Source organism: Theropithecus gelada, chromosome 11 (assembly GCF_003255815.1).
Source record: "Theropithecus gelada isolate Dixy chromosome 11, Tgel_1.0, whole genome shotgun sequence".
Lineage (NCBI taxonomy): Eukaryota > Metazoa > Chordata > Mammalia > Primates > Cercopithecidae > Theropithecus > Theropithecus gelada.
The window spans coordinates 60,907,662-60,923,125 of record NC_037679.1 but is presented as its reverse complement, the minus strand read 5'-3'; the positions used below and the strand labels follow the sequence as shown (position 1 = coordinate 60,923,125).

General features: G+C 36.5%; 2 protein-coding genes across 4 annotated transcripts in view; one reads left to right on the top strand and one right to left on the bottom strand.

Annotated features, from left to right (window-relative positions):
* The first annotated feature begins 341 nt into the window (after positions 1-341).
* On the top strand, positions 342-11,133 carry SYCP3 (synaptonemal complex protein 3). Of its 3 annotated transcripts, none has more exons than XM_025401490.1 (9): positions 342-444; positions 1,826-1,971; positions 2,489-2,555; positions 2,714-2,748; positions 4,735-4,852; positions 6,099-6,198; positions 8,119-8,217; positions 10,569-10,673; positions 10,803-11,133. In XM_025401490.1, the coding sequence occupies exons 2-9, from the start codon at positions 1,839-1,841 to the stop codon at positions 10,854-10,856; spliced, it is 711 nt and encodes a 236-aa protein (XP_025257275.1). In that variant the 5' UTR covers positions 342-444; positions 1,826-1,838; the 3' UTR covers positions 10,857-11,133. The 3 variants fall into 3 exon arrangements, with proteins under 3 accessions (XP_025257275.1, XP_025257277.1, XP_025257276.1); XM_025401492.1 differs by having other exon boundaries at positions 342-455; XM_025401491.1 differs by having other exon boundaries at positions 342-455; positions 1,822-1,971.
* Positions 10,709-15,464, bottom strand: part of CHPT1 (choline phosphotransferase 1) — a 29,732-nt gene continuing 24,976 nt past the window's right edge. The window contains exons 8-9 of the mRNA XM_025401489.1: positions 13,357-13,467; positions 10,709-10,882 (exon numbers count right to left, since the gene is read on the bottom strand). Coding sequence (XP_025257274.1) covers positions 10,838-10,882; positions 13,357-13,467 — 156 coding nt within the window. The 3' untranslated portion in view covers positions 10,709-10,837. The remainder of the gene's footprint in view (positions 10,883-13,356; positions 13,468-15,464) is intronic.

Here is a 15,464-nt window from a genome sequence, read left to right as displayed (position 1 = left end):
TAGTAGAGACGAGGCCAGGCTGGTCTCGAACTCCTGGCCTCAAGTGATCCGTCCGCCTCGGCCTCCCAAAATGCTGGGATTACAGGTGTGAGCCACTGCGCCCAGCCGCAATTTTCGATCATAAACATTTACAACTTAAAAACTGGAAGGCACCAGGCCTCAACTGTACTCGCAGCCCGCCCGGGCGGCCAAAGCACCCAGGGCCGGCGATTTGGGCGCGCAATCGCACCATGGGGGCGGAGCCTCGCCACTCAGTTCACGCCTGCGCTCTGCGTCCAGCCAATCAGCGACGTGTCCGGATGAGGCGAGACGCGCTTTTTTCCTGTGCGAATCCCAGCTTGCCTCAGAAGCGCCGCGGAGAAGGGGCCGCTTGAGGGGAAGCGCGCGTGTGGAGGTTGTGGAGGACGCCTGTCGACGACCGGTAACTGGGCCTCAGCCATTGCGGTTTGTTTCAGGTGTGAGCAGGGGAGGCGTCTATCTTAGGTGTCCAGGCCAGAGGCTGCCCTCGACCAGTGAGGTAAATCTTACCTCCTGGTGTTGCCTGGGGCCTCTGACGAGAAAACGGAGGCCGCGAACCTCACTGGAGAGAGGGGCGGGCGGGCGGGCTGGGCTGGGCCGGGCCGGGCCCCATCGCTACACCCTGGGACCACTGACGCAGAGATGCGGCGGGGCCGGGCAGGGCCCTACCTCGCTCGGCGCGTGTCTCCCTCCTGCCGGCTCCACACCGAGGGCGCCTTTCGTGGTTCCTCAGTATTATCTGTTGTCGAAATCTTTTGCCGACGTTCACTTTCCGAGACCTAAATTGCGGAACGTTTTTATTGTGTATTTGTCTTGATTATTATGAGCTTATTTCTGGCATCCTCATGACGTGTTCCGCCAGCAACTGTAATTTCCCCGTGTGACTGAGCGGCCTGCTCGAGTTGCCCAGATGTAGCCAGCATCTGGCAGAGGCGCTCCCAAAATTCGGATCTCCCAGGCCTCAGGGGCCACCTGTCCAGCACAGCGCGCTTGGAGTCGGGGTGGACGCTGTCATTCCCTCATCAATTGACTGATTGAGACGAAGTCTCGCTCTGTCACCCAGGCTGGAGTGCAGTGGGGCCATCTCGGCTCACTGCAACCTCCGCCTCCCGGGTTGAAGCGATTCTTCTGCTTCAGCCTCCCTAGTAGCTGGGATTACGGGCACCTGCCACTAAGCCCGGCTAATTTTGTATTTTTAGTAGAGATGGGGTTTCACCATGTTGGCCAGGCTGGTCTCGAACTCCTGACCTCAAGTTATCCGCCCGCCTCAGCCTCCCAAAGTGATGGGATTACAGGCATGAGCCACTGCGGGCCTTTTTGTTGTTGTTCTTTTTTGAGACGAAGTTTCACTCTTGTCACCCAGGCTGGAGTGCAGTGGCGCGATCTAGGCTCACCGTAACCTCTGTCTCCCGGGTTTCAAGCGATTCTTCCGCCTCAGCCTCCTGAGCAGCTGGGACTATAGGCATGCGCCACCACGCCCGGTTAATTTTGTATTTTTTTTTTTTCAGTAGAGACGGGGTTTCACCATGTTGGCCAGGCTGGTCTTGAACTCCTGACCTCAGGTGATCTGCCTGCCTCAGCCTTCCAAAGTGCTGGGATTTCAGGCGTGAACTACCGTGCTTGGCCTATTTAGTTTTTAACAAATATCATTATCTTCTTAAATTTTGGCCCCCCAAATGAGGAAACTGTTAAAATTGTATTCAACAATCCTTGTTCGATATCTGCTTTGATATTTAAACGTTTACCAGTGTATTAAAATGATGCCTTTGGATTCAGAAGGTTCAAGAAATTTGTTTTTTAAAGTCAGGAAGCATCTAAATATGGTGTCCTCCGGAAAAAAGTATTCCAGGAAATCTGGGAAGCCATCCATGGAAGATCAGTTTACGAGAGCCTATGACTTTGAGACTGAAGAAAAGAAAGATCTGAGTGGTTCAGAGGAAGATGTTATTGAAGGTGCAGTACATCTCATGTTGGGCAGTGATGTCCTTCAGTTAATTTGTTTTGAACCCATTAAAGACTATCGTACAACTTAGTTTGTAAAGGATTTTCAGGTATAGTCTTTTATCCCCCGGTATTTGTGGTTTCAGAACCTGCTGACACGGATGGCCAGCTGTACTTTGTGTTTCTCATTTGATCCTCATATTGCAGTATCGGAGTTACAGAAGCTTATTCGGCAACTCTTGCTTTTACAGTTATTTCCAAAATATCTGATATATAGTATGTGGCTTACTGTGACATTAACCCAGGCAGACTTGAAAAATTATTCCTATAAAATGGTCCTGAATCCTGATTTAATTTCATCTAACCTGCAGATTATACTGCGTTTGTATGTCTGCTTTGAAACTGTATGTTGGCAAAAAGCCTAAAAATCCCCAAATGAAGATGTTTCATTAAAATTTACCAAAATAGCCTACTTAGTTTCAAAAGTTGTTGTTATTTTTTTATTTTATTTTTTTAATTGTCAACACAGGGAAGACTGCAGTCATTGAGAAACGTAGGAAGAAAAGGTCTTCTGCAGGAGTAGTTGAAGATATGGGGTAACGTTCAAAATAATTTTTGTTTCTTAGATAAAGCACTTCAAGAAAAGTTGCTAACAAATAATATATGTACAATACTTGACATCTGGTATTTCTTCCAAAACAAACATGGTATTTTGTGGATCTTCAAAAGTGTTTAAAATGTAATTTCTTTCCAGGGGTGAAGTACAGAATATGCTGGAAGGAGTTGGAGGTATGTTTTAGGAGATACTTGTATTTAAAGAAAATTATTTTAAGCCATATAATTTGTATAATAGCAAATGTTAATAATGGACTATAAGACTGTTATTTAATGCTTTGTTCTCACATAGAAGATTCTGCGTGTCTTTGTGATTGAGCATCATAGATTTTCATAGTTAATCTTTTCCATGATGTTAAGAGTGAGGTGCTTTTATTTTATACATATGTGTATTTAATGGATATGGAATTTTAGAAGAAAAATAGAAAAAGTCTTTACCCTTCTTTGTATTCACAGACTAAGTGATACACACACACACATACATACATATATTTGTATACAAGTTTTTCATTTTTTCAGTTTAGTTATTTTCTGACTTTTCCTGTGTTCTTTTCTTTAGGGAGGACAGTGTAAATTAAGCCTCTAAAATAACTCTTTTTACAGTAATAAACTATGTAGTTGATACTAAAGACAGTTTTGCTAGTGAGAGTTTTATAATTAGGTTCAAAAATTCTCAAATTTTAAATAATATGTGACGTATCAGTAATATGAGCTTTGTTAGGGATTAGTTATCTTAAAAAAAAGTTAATATTTAGCTCCTCTAAATGGATTATTCACACATTCAAATCTTTTTTGAAAGCTCTGCCCTGTCCAGTGGTGAAAAAGTACTTGTTTTATAAATTTATTATAGATAATATTGAAAGTATAAAATATTTATGTAATAGTACAGCTCCAGCATGATTACTGAAAGATGCCTATTTATGATAGATCCATAAGATAAAGGCTTATGTTTAGCAAAGCATTCTTTGAAGTAGTAAACATTTTATGAAATGCAGTTCTTATGGGTAAAAATGCCCAATAAAGAGCTCCACAAAAGCATTTAAAACTGATCTTACTCACCTATTTCTCATTGAAAAATAAAGTGATCTTGAATTAATTTATCTAGAAATTTACTTAAACTAAGATTTTTTCTGTCCTTGGTCTTTGTCTCTTTTAGTAAAAAATGTATTTAAAAGTATCACTGATGGCCAGGCACAGGGGCTCACACTTACAATTCCAGCACTTTGGAAGGCCAAGGCAGGAGGATTGCTTGAGGCCAGGAATTCGAGACCAGCTTGGTCAGCATAGTGAGACCCCCATGTCTTTAAAAAAAAAAAATATATATATATATATATATATATATATATATATAATTGATTATATTTAAAATAGTTTTCTTCTTTAACTATTTTTATCCTTTTTGGATTCTGTATTTTAACAGAGTACTTTTACATATTTTCTATAATGAGTTCTAACAATAATTCATTGAAATGTGTCCTTTTAATTGGGGCATATTTTATAAATTTAGAAAAATTTAGCCTTAAAATTTTTTTTTTTTTAATTTTTGAGACGGAGTCTCACTCTGTCCCCAGGCTGGAGTGCAGTGGTGCAATCTCAGCTCACTGCAACCTCTGCCTCCCAGGTTCAAGCGATTCTCCTGCCTCAGCCTGCCGAGTAGTTGTAACTACAGGCGCGCGCCACCACGCCCAGCTAATTTTTGTATTTTTAGTAGAGACAGGATTTCATCATGTTGGCCAGGATAGTCTCGATCTTTTGACCTTGTGATCCGCCCGCCTCGGACTCCCAAAGTGCTGGGATTAACAGGTGTGAGCCACTGCGCCTGGCCTAAATTTAGTCTTTATTAACAGTGTTTTCTCATGGGGAAATTTGAAGTCTGTCCTTTACACATTGTTTTGTTTATTAGCTCTTTTTTATTGTTCCTAAGTTAAAAAATTATCTCCAGTTAGGAAAATCAGAATTTGGGTGCTAGTAATACAAAGTTTTCTCAGAAAAAAAAGTAAGCAAATAATTCTGCATTTTGAAATTATGCATATTTCTAAATTTATGTTTAAATGTCTTTCCAATATTGCTGAACCAACCTTACCCATATTTACTTGAATATGTGGGAACAAAATACTTTTTTCAACATTAAATTTTAATGAATTATTATTTTCAATCTAGTTGACATTAACAAGGCTCTTCTTGCCAAGAGAAAGAGACTAGAAATGTATACAAAGGCTTCTCTCAAAACTAGTAACCAGAAAATCGAACATGTTTGGAAAACACAACAAGATCAAAGGTAAGGTGGCTGTTTTTTTTAGAGCCACATTTCTTAGTATTTACTGGTGTAAATTACTTATGAAAAATACTATTCTAGGCTGGGCATGGTGGCTCATGCCGGTAATCCCAGCACTTTGGGAGGCCAAGGCGGGCAGATCACTTGAGGTCAGGAGTTAGAGACCAGCCTGGCCAACGTAGTGAAACCTCATCTCTACTGAAAATACAAAAGTTAACCAGGCGTGCTTGCTTGAACCCAGAAGGCAGAGGTTACAGTGAGCCAAGATCGTGACACTGCACTGTAGCCTGGGCAACAGAGTGAGACTGTCAAAAAAAGAAAAGAAAAGAAAAGAAAAATACTATTCTAGTTACTGGGGTTTCTAGTGAAAATGTATTTGGCTTGATTTTTCTCTAAGTATGATAGTCCTGTAGCCCTATAACCTCACTCCTTCATAGAATTGACATTATTTCCTAAAAAATGAATAAAGATCACTTTTTTCCTTTTAGGTAACAAGTGAGATTATAAAAGTAATTTCTTTTTTTGTTGTTGTTTGATGAGATGGGGGTCTCATTATGTTGCCCAGGCTGGTGTTGAACTCCTAGGCTCAAGTGATCCTCACACCCCAGCCTGCCAAAGTGCTGGGATTATAGGCCTGAGCCACTATGCCTAGCCTAAAAGTAATTTATATTCATTCTAGAAATACACTAGTTGAATAAAAGGTAAATGTCATAAAAACCGTTAGTCTTATGATGGTGAATTATGTTCAACAATGTAGAAAAACACCAATCTTATATATAATTTGTATGTTTTAGCTGACTTAACTCTTCTTTTGCATAAAATCTTTGTTAAGCCAAAATAGGAAAAAAAATTAAGTGAACTATTTCTATTTAGAAATCTTATAGGATAAATACAATCACCTTATTTAATCTATTTATTATATCGGAACCTATGTTCAATAGGAAAAAAATGAAAAACTGCTTAGAGATAAGATGAATTTCTTTTTGAAAATTTATATATATAATAAAACTTCCTTAGTTTTCAAGAGCTAAAGCTTGTGACAGGGCTTTTCTTCTATTAGTTTGTTAGAAAAAAAAATACTTCTGGAATCAGTGTAAATCATAATTTTACTTTTTGGTTTCCCATTAGAAGACTTAAGCTGCAGGTATTTCCTTTTCTTATATAGTATAAATATGTCAACTCAGTTTTGTTTTAAATTCTTTTTATATTGTTATGAAATATGACAAGAATTCATCATTATGTCTTACAGGCAGAAGCTAAACCAAGAATATTCTCAGCAGTTTCTGACTTTGTTTCAGCAGTGGGATTTAGATATGCAGAAAGCTGAGGAACAAGAAGAAAAAATACTTGTTGGTATCATGATTAGGTTTATAATTAATCCGTTATAACTAAGTCTCAAGTAGGAATGGAGAACCTAGCCTTTTCCTGTGACCAATGGAACTAAGCCAGGTTTCATTAATCATTGCTGGCCACGTGTTTTAGTCCTGCTGAACTGTAAACCACAGACATATAGGCACTTACCATACTCATAAAAGGCATTGGTCTTTGCTTTTGATATTGTTTGGGATTCTTGCATTTCCAAGTGACAGAAATTTGTCAAAGTGCAAAAGAAGGATTATTGGTTTATACAAAAGAAGTTGGGGCAGTTTAGCTTCAGGCATAGCCAGATAGGAACAGGGAAGGGGGTTGCTCATGTAGTGTCATCTGGGTTCTGTCATCAGTTCTCAGTAAGGTGTCTCGATGTAGTAGCAAGATAGTTTGTACAGTCCTAGGCTTATTAGAAATTTAGTAACCCCAGTGGACTGAGAAAATCTTTTTCAATAGCTCTGGCAAAAAATTCCTGTGGGAAAATATGACTGATGTAGTTTGGATCATTTGTCCATTCTTGAACCAATCATTGTATAGTTAGCCCTCTGTACATAAGGGCTCCACATCTGTATTCAACCAATCGTGGACGAAAAATATTTGGAAGAGGCTGGGTGCAGTGATTCATGCCTGTAATTCCAGGATTTTGGGAGGCCAAGGTGGGTGGATCACCTGAGTTCAGGAGTTTGACACCAGCCTGACCAATATGGTGAAAACCCATCTCTACTCAAAATACAAAAATTAGCCAGGCTGTGGTGGCGCGTGCCTATAATCCAAGTTACTCAGGAGGCTGAGGCGGGAGAATCACTTGAACCTAGGAGGCGGAGGTTGCAGTGAGCCGAGATCGTGCCACTGCATGACAGCCTGGGTGACAGGGGGAGACCCTTTCTTAAAAAAAAAAAAAAAAAAAAAAGAAAACAAAAAGTACAAATCAAAAAAGGTACAAATTAGAAAAATAATCCAGTGTTACAACTATATAGCATTTACATTGTGTTAGGCGTTATAAGAGATCTAGAAATGATTTAAAGTTTGTGGAAGGATGTGCATTGGTTATATGCAAATATGATGCCAATTTGTATCAGGAACTCGAGCATCTGCACATTTTGGTCTCCTGAAGGGTTGGGTGTCCTGGAACTGGTCCCCCAGGATACCTAGGGATGTCTGTAGTCAGAACATTGTTGACTTTTAATGGCCAGACTTGTGTTAACCTGCAAGTGAGGATATTAGGGGTAGGGATGACAGTGTAAAATAGATAGGATGGATTTGTGGTGCTGATAGATTATTGAGCTGTAGTACTAAAGAGAGTAAGTTAGAATGGTAAAGAAGTAGTGGTTAAATACTAGGATATATAGGGAGACAGTTTGTGTAATGGTTAGAGCCTGGATGCCAGCAACAGTACTGTTTGGGATCAAATTCTTGTTTGAGCAATTGTAGCTGTGAAACCATGGACAGATTATGCCTCAGTTTACTCATCTATGAAAGGGGAATGAGTATCTATCTCTTAGTTTACCATTATTAGTGCTGTGTAGTGGTTATTGGTAATGACAAAATCTAGGGTGGGAGTATGTAAGTCAATGGCTAAAGTAGGGTGGAGGCCAAAATCATTGAGAAACAGGTGATGGAATGGAAAACCATTATTATTGGAAGGATCATCTGTGTGGACACTGAAATCACCAAGAATTAAGACGTCTTGATTATTGTTAAAATTTCCCATTCAGCAACTGGTAGGATTAATGTATTGTTACATATTAGTGGTGAACGTAAATTATCTAAACATAGTCATAATAGTTGTTAAAACTAAATTTTAAAAGCATTGATTTTTAACACATTCTTTTAATGTAGAATTATTTTTTCTAAATTTAAAATTTTACCCAAATTGTTATTAAGTTTTTTTCTATTTGTAGAATATGTTTCGACAGCAACAAAAGATTCTTCAACAATCTAGAATTGTTCAGAGCCAGAGACTGAAAACAATTAGACAGTTATATGAGCAGTTCATAAAGGTTTGTTGTATGTGGTAACACAATACGTTGTTATAAAACATTATTTATAGAAGTAGAAGATAATTATTTTCTTTCTAAGTTTATGGGAAAAAAAATTTTAGACTTTAACTACTTTTCCATTTTGAATTCATTGTTTCTGATTTAAGTGATAAATGTATTTTTACTTGAGGATTCAAATGGTTTTGTTGGGATTATTCAAGACAGGAAATGGTAAAATGGGAATTTTACTTAGAAATGTATTTATCATGCATAAAATCCATACTTTAATAACACTTTAGTCATAGTTCTCTGTTTAACTGAAAATAGAGTCAATAGTAATCATTTTTAGGTTGTATTTTACTTGTTTTTGTTTCCCCAGTGTTTGTTAAATAGAAAGTACCCAAATTATTGAAATCTCTTGTTTTCAAATGTATAATAGAAGTATTTTATGGCACATTTGCTTTTAGAATGATTACAGTGACCACAAATGAATCCAACATAAAATAATAGATATAATAGACATTTGAGGATTAAAAGTCTGTGGATTGATAATTATCTGCTGACACATACCTATTAGCAAATTGTGCCTGTACCCCTCTTGTTCAGGCAGAAATACACCTTTTAGTAACTCTTCATAGAAGCTCAATGGAATCTTGCATATACTTTTTTTCAGTGGTGGTTCCTTTAGATACTCTTGTGCAAATACATGTTAAAATAACATTAAAGGAATTGGGACGCTCTGAGTAAACTAGTAAAATTGTTTTAAAATAAATATTTCAGAATAACTTAAAAATAATATATATGGCCAAGCACAGTGGCTCACACTTTGGGAGGCCAAGGCAAGAGATCACTTGAGCCCAGGAATTCAATACCAGCCTGAGCAACATGACAAAACCCCATCTCTATTAAGAACAAACAAACAAAAATAGCTGGGCATGGTGGCACTCACCTGTAGTCCCAGCTACTGGGGAGGCTGAGGTGGGAGGATCACTTGAGCCCTTGAGGCAAAGGTTGCAGTGAGCTGAAATCACACTACTGTACTCCAGCCTGGGCAACAGAGCAAGACCCTGCCTCAAAAAAAAAAAAAAAAAAAAATTATACACACACACACACACACACATTATTTTAAAAAGTATTTCCAAGTGGAAAACTTGTTCTAATGCTCCGAGAACCATTTGGTAATTTGTGTGAAGGTTTGATAAAGTACTAGAAGATTTCTTCCAAATGTTATCACTAAATGTTGCTGTTTAGGATAGGAACTATAGTATAACCTTTGATTCCTCCATCTCCTTTCTCTGTCACATCCAGTTATTAGTAGCTCTGTAATTTTTACTTCTGCAGTGGTTCTTTCTTTTAATGCCCACTGCTACTACCCTAGTTTAGGACCTCATTATTATTTGCTTGTACCATTAAAATTCTTAACTGATTTCTCTGTTCTCCAATCTATCCTTCCTAGATCTGTCATACTATCTTTTAAAAATATATCTCTTCCCTCTTGAAAACTGTCAGTAGCCTCCCATTCTAAATTCTTAGGTATTCAAGATTCCTCTATGACATGACCCTCTTTGTAAGCTTCATTTACTGCATTTGTGCATTACCCCACCCCTCCACATAACTGCTTTCTCTCAACTCACTATGTACTTCCATGCTTCGCTTATGCCCTTCCCCTAGAATATTTTTAACTCCTTTTTCTTTATCTATTGAAATCTTAGTGTTTTGCCCACTAAATTGGAATTAATCCCCATTTTCCACTATATTGCCATAGCAAGTTGTGCTTCTATTCCTATTACAAAATTTTTGTTTTGTTTCTACATGTTTTTCTCATTGCCATCAGGAAGCAATCATGTATTATTATTTTTTAATTTCTCCACAGTGCTTAATAAAGCACCTTTTACATAGTAGGCACTAGATTAACTATTTGTTGAATGAATAATAAAGATGTAAGACATAATTTTTATTTTTCATAACATGAAAGAGGTTGTACTATAGATTATTTTATTCCCTCTAGTGAATTCATGGCACACTATTAGTCATAAGTAGATTATTACTTGATATTTGGAATGCTTAATAGAAATGGTGTTTACTGATATAGGACTTCCAGTCTTTTTTATCTTGACCTTAACAGTTCAGGAAACCAATTTTGGGTAAAGTATACTACATTGTACTTCCTATAACATTTTATTCATGTCTGATATTTTTTTCTTTTATAGTAGGTATTTTGGTATTCATGTATTACTTAGAATATTTTATTCAAATAAATAATGAGCATTTGAATATTTAAAAATTACTACTTTTGAAAATTAATTGTACGAGTTTAGAACCTGAGATGAAAAGTGGTGCTTTGTAACTTAACTAGTTTTTTGTGTTCTTAGAGTATGGAAGAGTTGGAGAAGAATCATGATAATCTACTTACTGGTGCACAAAATGAATTTAAAAAAGAAATGGCTATGTTGCAAAAAAAAATTATGATGGAAACTGTAAGTGATCATACTGAAATTGAAAAAAATAAGGATTAATATAAGCAATGAAATATTTTATTTGCTGAAATAGGTATAACACTTAACTAAAAATTAAACAAATGTTTAATATCTCCTTCCATGAAACAGCAGCAGCAAGAGATAGCAAGTGTTCGGAAGTCTCTTCAATCCATGTTATTCTGATGACTCTTTGAAGAAAGAACTTGAACCTAAGTAATATGATACAATTATAATGTTAGCTAAGAAGCATATTGTAAGTCTTTAGAATAGTTTAATTGTAACATCTTTAATCATAAACCTATTTCATTGTAAGACCTCCCTTTCTGTTAAGTCAAATCTAAATAGTTATATGAGTTAGCAACTATTCCTAAAGAATATGTATTAAGCTTTCAGCTCTTTAGTAATGATAGGGAATTTTTCTCTCTAACACTGTCAATTAAATAAAGACGATTTAAGTTTAGGTTTGGCTTCATTGTATGTGTATCAATCCCAAAAGGTAGAAACTGCAAGTATAGAAGGTTATATTCTTTAAGGAAAAAACGGAATACAAAATCTATTTTACATGTACATCCTTTTCTATAATACTTAAGTTATACAACCAATTCTAATGACAATAAGATGCATTTAAATTTGTGTTCTGGAATAAATTGTTAAAATCATTAACCTCTGAGCATTAAATTACTAGCAATAGAACAATATATAAATATCAGTTTTAATACATGGGTTTGTGAATATGTCATTGCCACAAAGACATTAAAATGTCACTTAATTGGGCTTGGTCTGCAATTAAGAGCACATCATTAACACTCCTAATTACTTATGGTTTACATATATCACATCTGTGTTTATTTATTTTTTGAGATGGAGTCTCACTCTGTCACCCTGGCTGGAGTGTGGTGGTGCAATCTCAGCTCACAGCAACCTCTGCCTCCCAGGTTCAAGCAATTCTGCTTCAGTTTCCCAAGGGACTACAGGCACTTGCCACCACGCCCAGCTTATTTTTGTATTTTTAGTAGATATGGGGTTTCGCCATGTTGGCCAGGCTGGTCTCGAACTCCTGACTTCAAATGATCTGGCCGCCTCGACCTCCCAAAGTGCTGGGATTACAGGTTTGAGCCACCATGCCTGGTCTCCTGCTTTTCCATGTTTTAACTTCTAATTTTTGCCTCTATAACTCACCCTTATCTTAGTTATAAGGTTTTCCACGTTTTAAAAAAACAGGTGCCTACAGATAAACTTTTTCTAATTGTGACAACCTACTTGTACAGGAAGAAATTAGTCTTCCACCGTTAATGAATATTTGACATTACTTCCTAAATTTTTGAACTTTGTAAAGGATTTTCCTTTTAAGTCAATATATATATTGGAATATAAATTGTAAGTACTATTCATCCTCGTAAGAAAGTCCTTAGTTGGGAAGTTTTACCAATAGTTAGAGGCAAAATAAGTACTCTAGTGTTTGCTGTGTACTTCATTCCCGTATGTTTTTTTGCTTTTAAGGGATATCATCTTTTACTGTTTTCGTCAATATACCTTTTTCTTGCCTAAAACAGATGTAGTACATAAATTACTCCTTTATTTTTTGATTACTTCATCATATGGCATACGGTCTACTGAACTATTACATAAAATTAAAAATAGGGTCAGATGGGAATCTGAAGATTTGGATCCCCAGAGACCTTTGTAATAGTTCTAGTACTGTTCACAATGAGTAATCCAAATACATTTAAATTAGAGGGGAAAGATAAGAATCAGTACCTAATGCACTTAGTGGTTGAAAACTTTTACTTATTTTGTCCCTTATCACCTCAAATGAGTCAATGTATACTTGAAGTAACTTTTATATTCTAAAAGGAAGATTTTTTTTTTACCATGTTTTTCTAAGTTACTAATTTTCTTACATGTCAACTGACTTTTAGCTACTGTTTCATTTTTCATGAAAGGGAATATTTAACATCCACTTTTTGGTGACAGTGAAATTTTAACTTAAAATATCAAGGAACAAGTTACCTTCAGTGTAAAGATTCGTATGTTTTTCTGAACTGGTACAACAAATTCCTTTTATTAAATACACATTTTATTAAAAAATTCCTGTAGCCCTTTTAAATTCTAGTATACTAAAAACAAGTATTTTTTTATGACATACTAATTAACATGCCTCTTTTGAAAAATGATTAGTATAAAACATTTCTTAGAACATCACTTGACTCAGTAATTACAATATTATAAGCCATGCACTTAAGCAGTATTGAGCTCACTTTCAGTTTTTAGCAATCAAGGTAAGCACCCTCAAGATGGCTAAAATCCTTTATGTTCTGGATATTTATGTAATCCTTTGGCAGTGAAAACCCTGTGTCTGATACGTCTCAGAGACAAACTGCTACTTAGAATTACAGGGTTCACTTTGTTGCCCTCAGGATTGACCTTTCTTTCTTTAGTCTTGTTTCTAATTAATATGTAGACTATTCTGAGAACATCTGTGATAAAAAATGATAATACACACAATAGGGGTGTCATAACTGAAATAGACACAACAAAATCTACAGGGTTTATGTTTTATATTCAAATATAACCTTATTTATGGTATACTAGCCTCCTGCACAGGGGGATTTCCTTCACTCATAGATTCCCCTAACTTCATCTCTTTTCCTTGGGCTATTAGTCAGTCAATATGCTTGTGAACCTGTTCAGGTGCTTGATGACATGTAGTCTTGAATATATTTAGATGAAGGTGTCTTGAAATTTGCAGGCACAAAGCACTAAAGTATATCACCATATCAAATGAAGAAATCACCTTTAGAAGCAAAAAAGAAAATATAAAATGAATTATGATGTATCTTTTCTCAAGTAGCACTGTTCTGTTTCTCCCCCAAATATCAAACCTTAACCTAAAATTCTACACCAAAAATACTTTTTTTTTTTTTTGAGATGGAGTCTCGCTCTGTCACCCAGGCTGGAGTGCAGTGGCGTGATCTCGGCTCACTGCAACCTCCACCTCCCAGGTCCAAGCAATTCTCCTGCCTCAGCCTCCCAAGTAGCCTGTATTACAGGCGCCCACCACCATGCCCAGCTAATTTTGTGTATTTTTAGTAGAGATGGGGTTTCACCATGTTGGCCAGGCTGGTCTCGAACTCCTGACCTCAGGTGATCCACCCGCCTCGGCCTCCCAAAGTGCTGGGATTACAGGCGTGAGCCACCACGCCCGGCAAATACTACATTTTAAAGCACTTTAATAATTTCAAATTTGGACCTCACTGTAGTCCTCTGGAAAATGCAGGTTATTTCACAGTTATAGACACTGAGGCTCAGAGGTAAAAAAAGACGACTAAAATACAGAAGCTAGAAAGTAACAGAACCCAAGTCTCCTGATTCCACATTGTTTCAACTTCCTGCTGTGCCACGAAGCAGCAAATTTCCTTCTAGAAGAGGTTATCAGTCATCTTATAATGAACTAATTCCATCAAACATTTCTATTTCTTTGAGGTTAGTTGTAAGAAGGTAAAAGGTCTAAAAAAGATACCATACTTGAGGCATATACAAAATTATGTTGACAAATTTAAAGATGGCCTCTATTTAGAAACTTTGCCCAGAGTCTACAGTCAAATGCTTCTCTTCAGAAAATGAAACCCAGGAGAAAAAGGAGCCTTATAGCTCTGCCCTTGGAGAGGGAATTCTCGCCCATGAGGGGAAAATCTGTACCATTTACGTTAAAAGCCTACTTGAAAAGCACCATGTTTACCTCCACATTGTGGGTGTGGCTTTTTTTTTTTTTTTTTTTTTGGTCATCCACATAGTGTTTTAAATAAAAACTGAATTTGACTTCCTCAGTTTACCAGTCTCCATCACAAGTATAAACCAAGCCAATTACTTGTTACAAAAGATGATTGATTTTTTTAACACCTGATATTTTAATTCAACAATTCCACTTGGTAATACATACCTAAGTTCACTAAAAGAAAACTTACATTGAGTTTTCAGATATTTTGATTAATTACCCCCTATTTTTTAAACTGGATTGTTTTAGAGCCCTAAAAATATTTATAGTGGATACCAAATTAAAGGACATTATTCTGATTTTTAAACATTTTTTAAAAAATTTTGTCTGAAAACATTTATTGTCCACCTCAAAGAATTAAGTACATCTCATTGCCACCATAGGAAGAATGGAAGACTTCTGAATGGACTATGAATGAATATTATGTTATTAACTTACTCCAGAAAAGCATACTACACAACCTAGTAAAGGATCATCAGATGTATTCCTGTAATCCATGCACAGAATTGATACAGATTTTTTAAAATATCCAAATCTAACAAATACGGTGAGATTATTTGAATTATGAAAAGATTCACTGCAGGGTTTTGGCAAGTTTTGTTTTGGTGTACTTCAGTATATTTATATATCACTATGAATTTGGTGACGACCAGTGGGGTCCAGAAATAGAAATACAACAAAACTATATCTCAATAGAAGAAAAATGCAATAATGCTCCATTTATCCAACTTTGTAATTGAAGTGTTACCAATATTGATTTTCTTTTCCTTAGATGGCTAATGTGTCTCTCTCAAGCACTATATTCTGTATTTTATAATTATTTTGAATAGAAATTAATATCTATGACATCCACATCCTTTCCTTAAGCAGGATATAATCAAAGAGAATTTAATTTAATTGATGACCGAGTCATCATTAATACGAATCGTGCACTATCCTCAAGGACCATACACATATAAAGGGTTCCTTACGTCTAGCATAAAATGGTCTGAGAATCCTGTACTTTGTAGCACTGT

Bases quoted from the DNA above. Each gene is read 5' to 3' on its own strand.
- SYCP3 (XM_025401490.1), top strand. From the start codon at position 1,839: ATGGTGTCCTCCGGAAAAAAGTATTCCAGGAAATCTGGGAAGCCATCC. The intron at 2,556-2,713 runs GTAACGTTCAAA...ATTTCTTTCCAG, and splicing joins GGAGTAGTTGAAGATATGGG to GGGTGAAGTACAGAATATGC. The intron at 8,218-10,568 runs GTTTGTTGTATG...TTGTGTTCTTAG, and splicing joins TATATGAGCAGTTCATAAAG to AGTATGGAAGAGTTGGAGAA.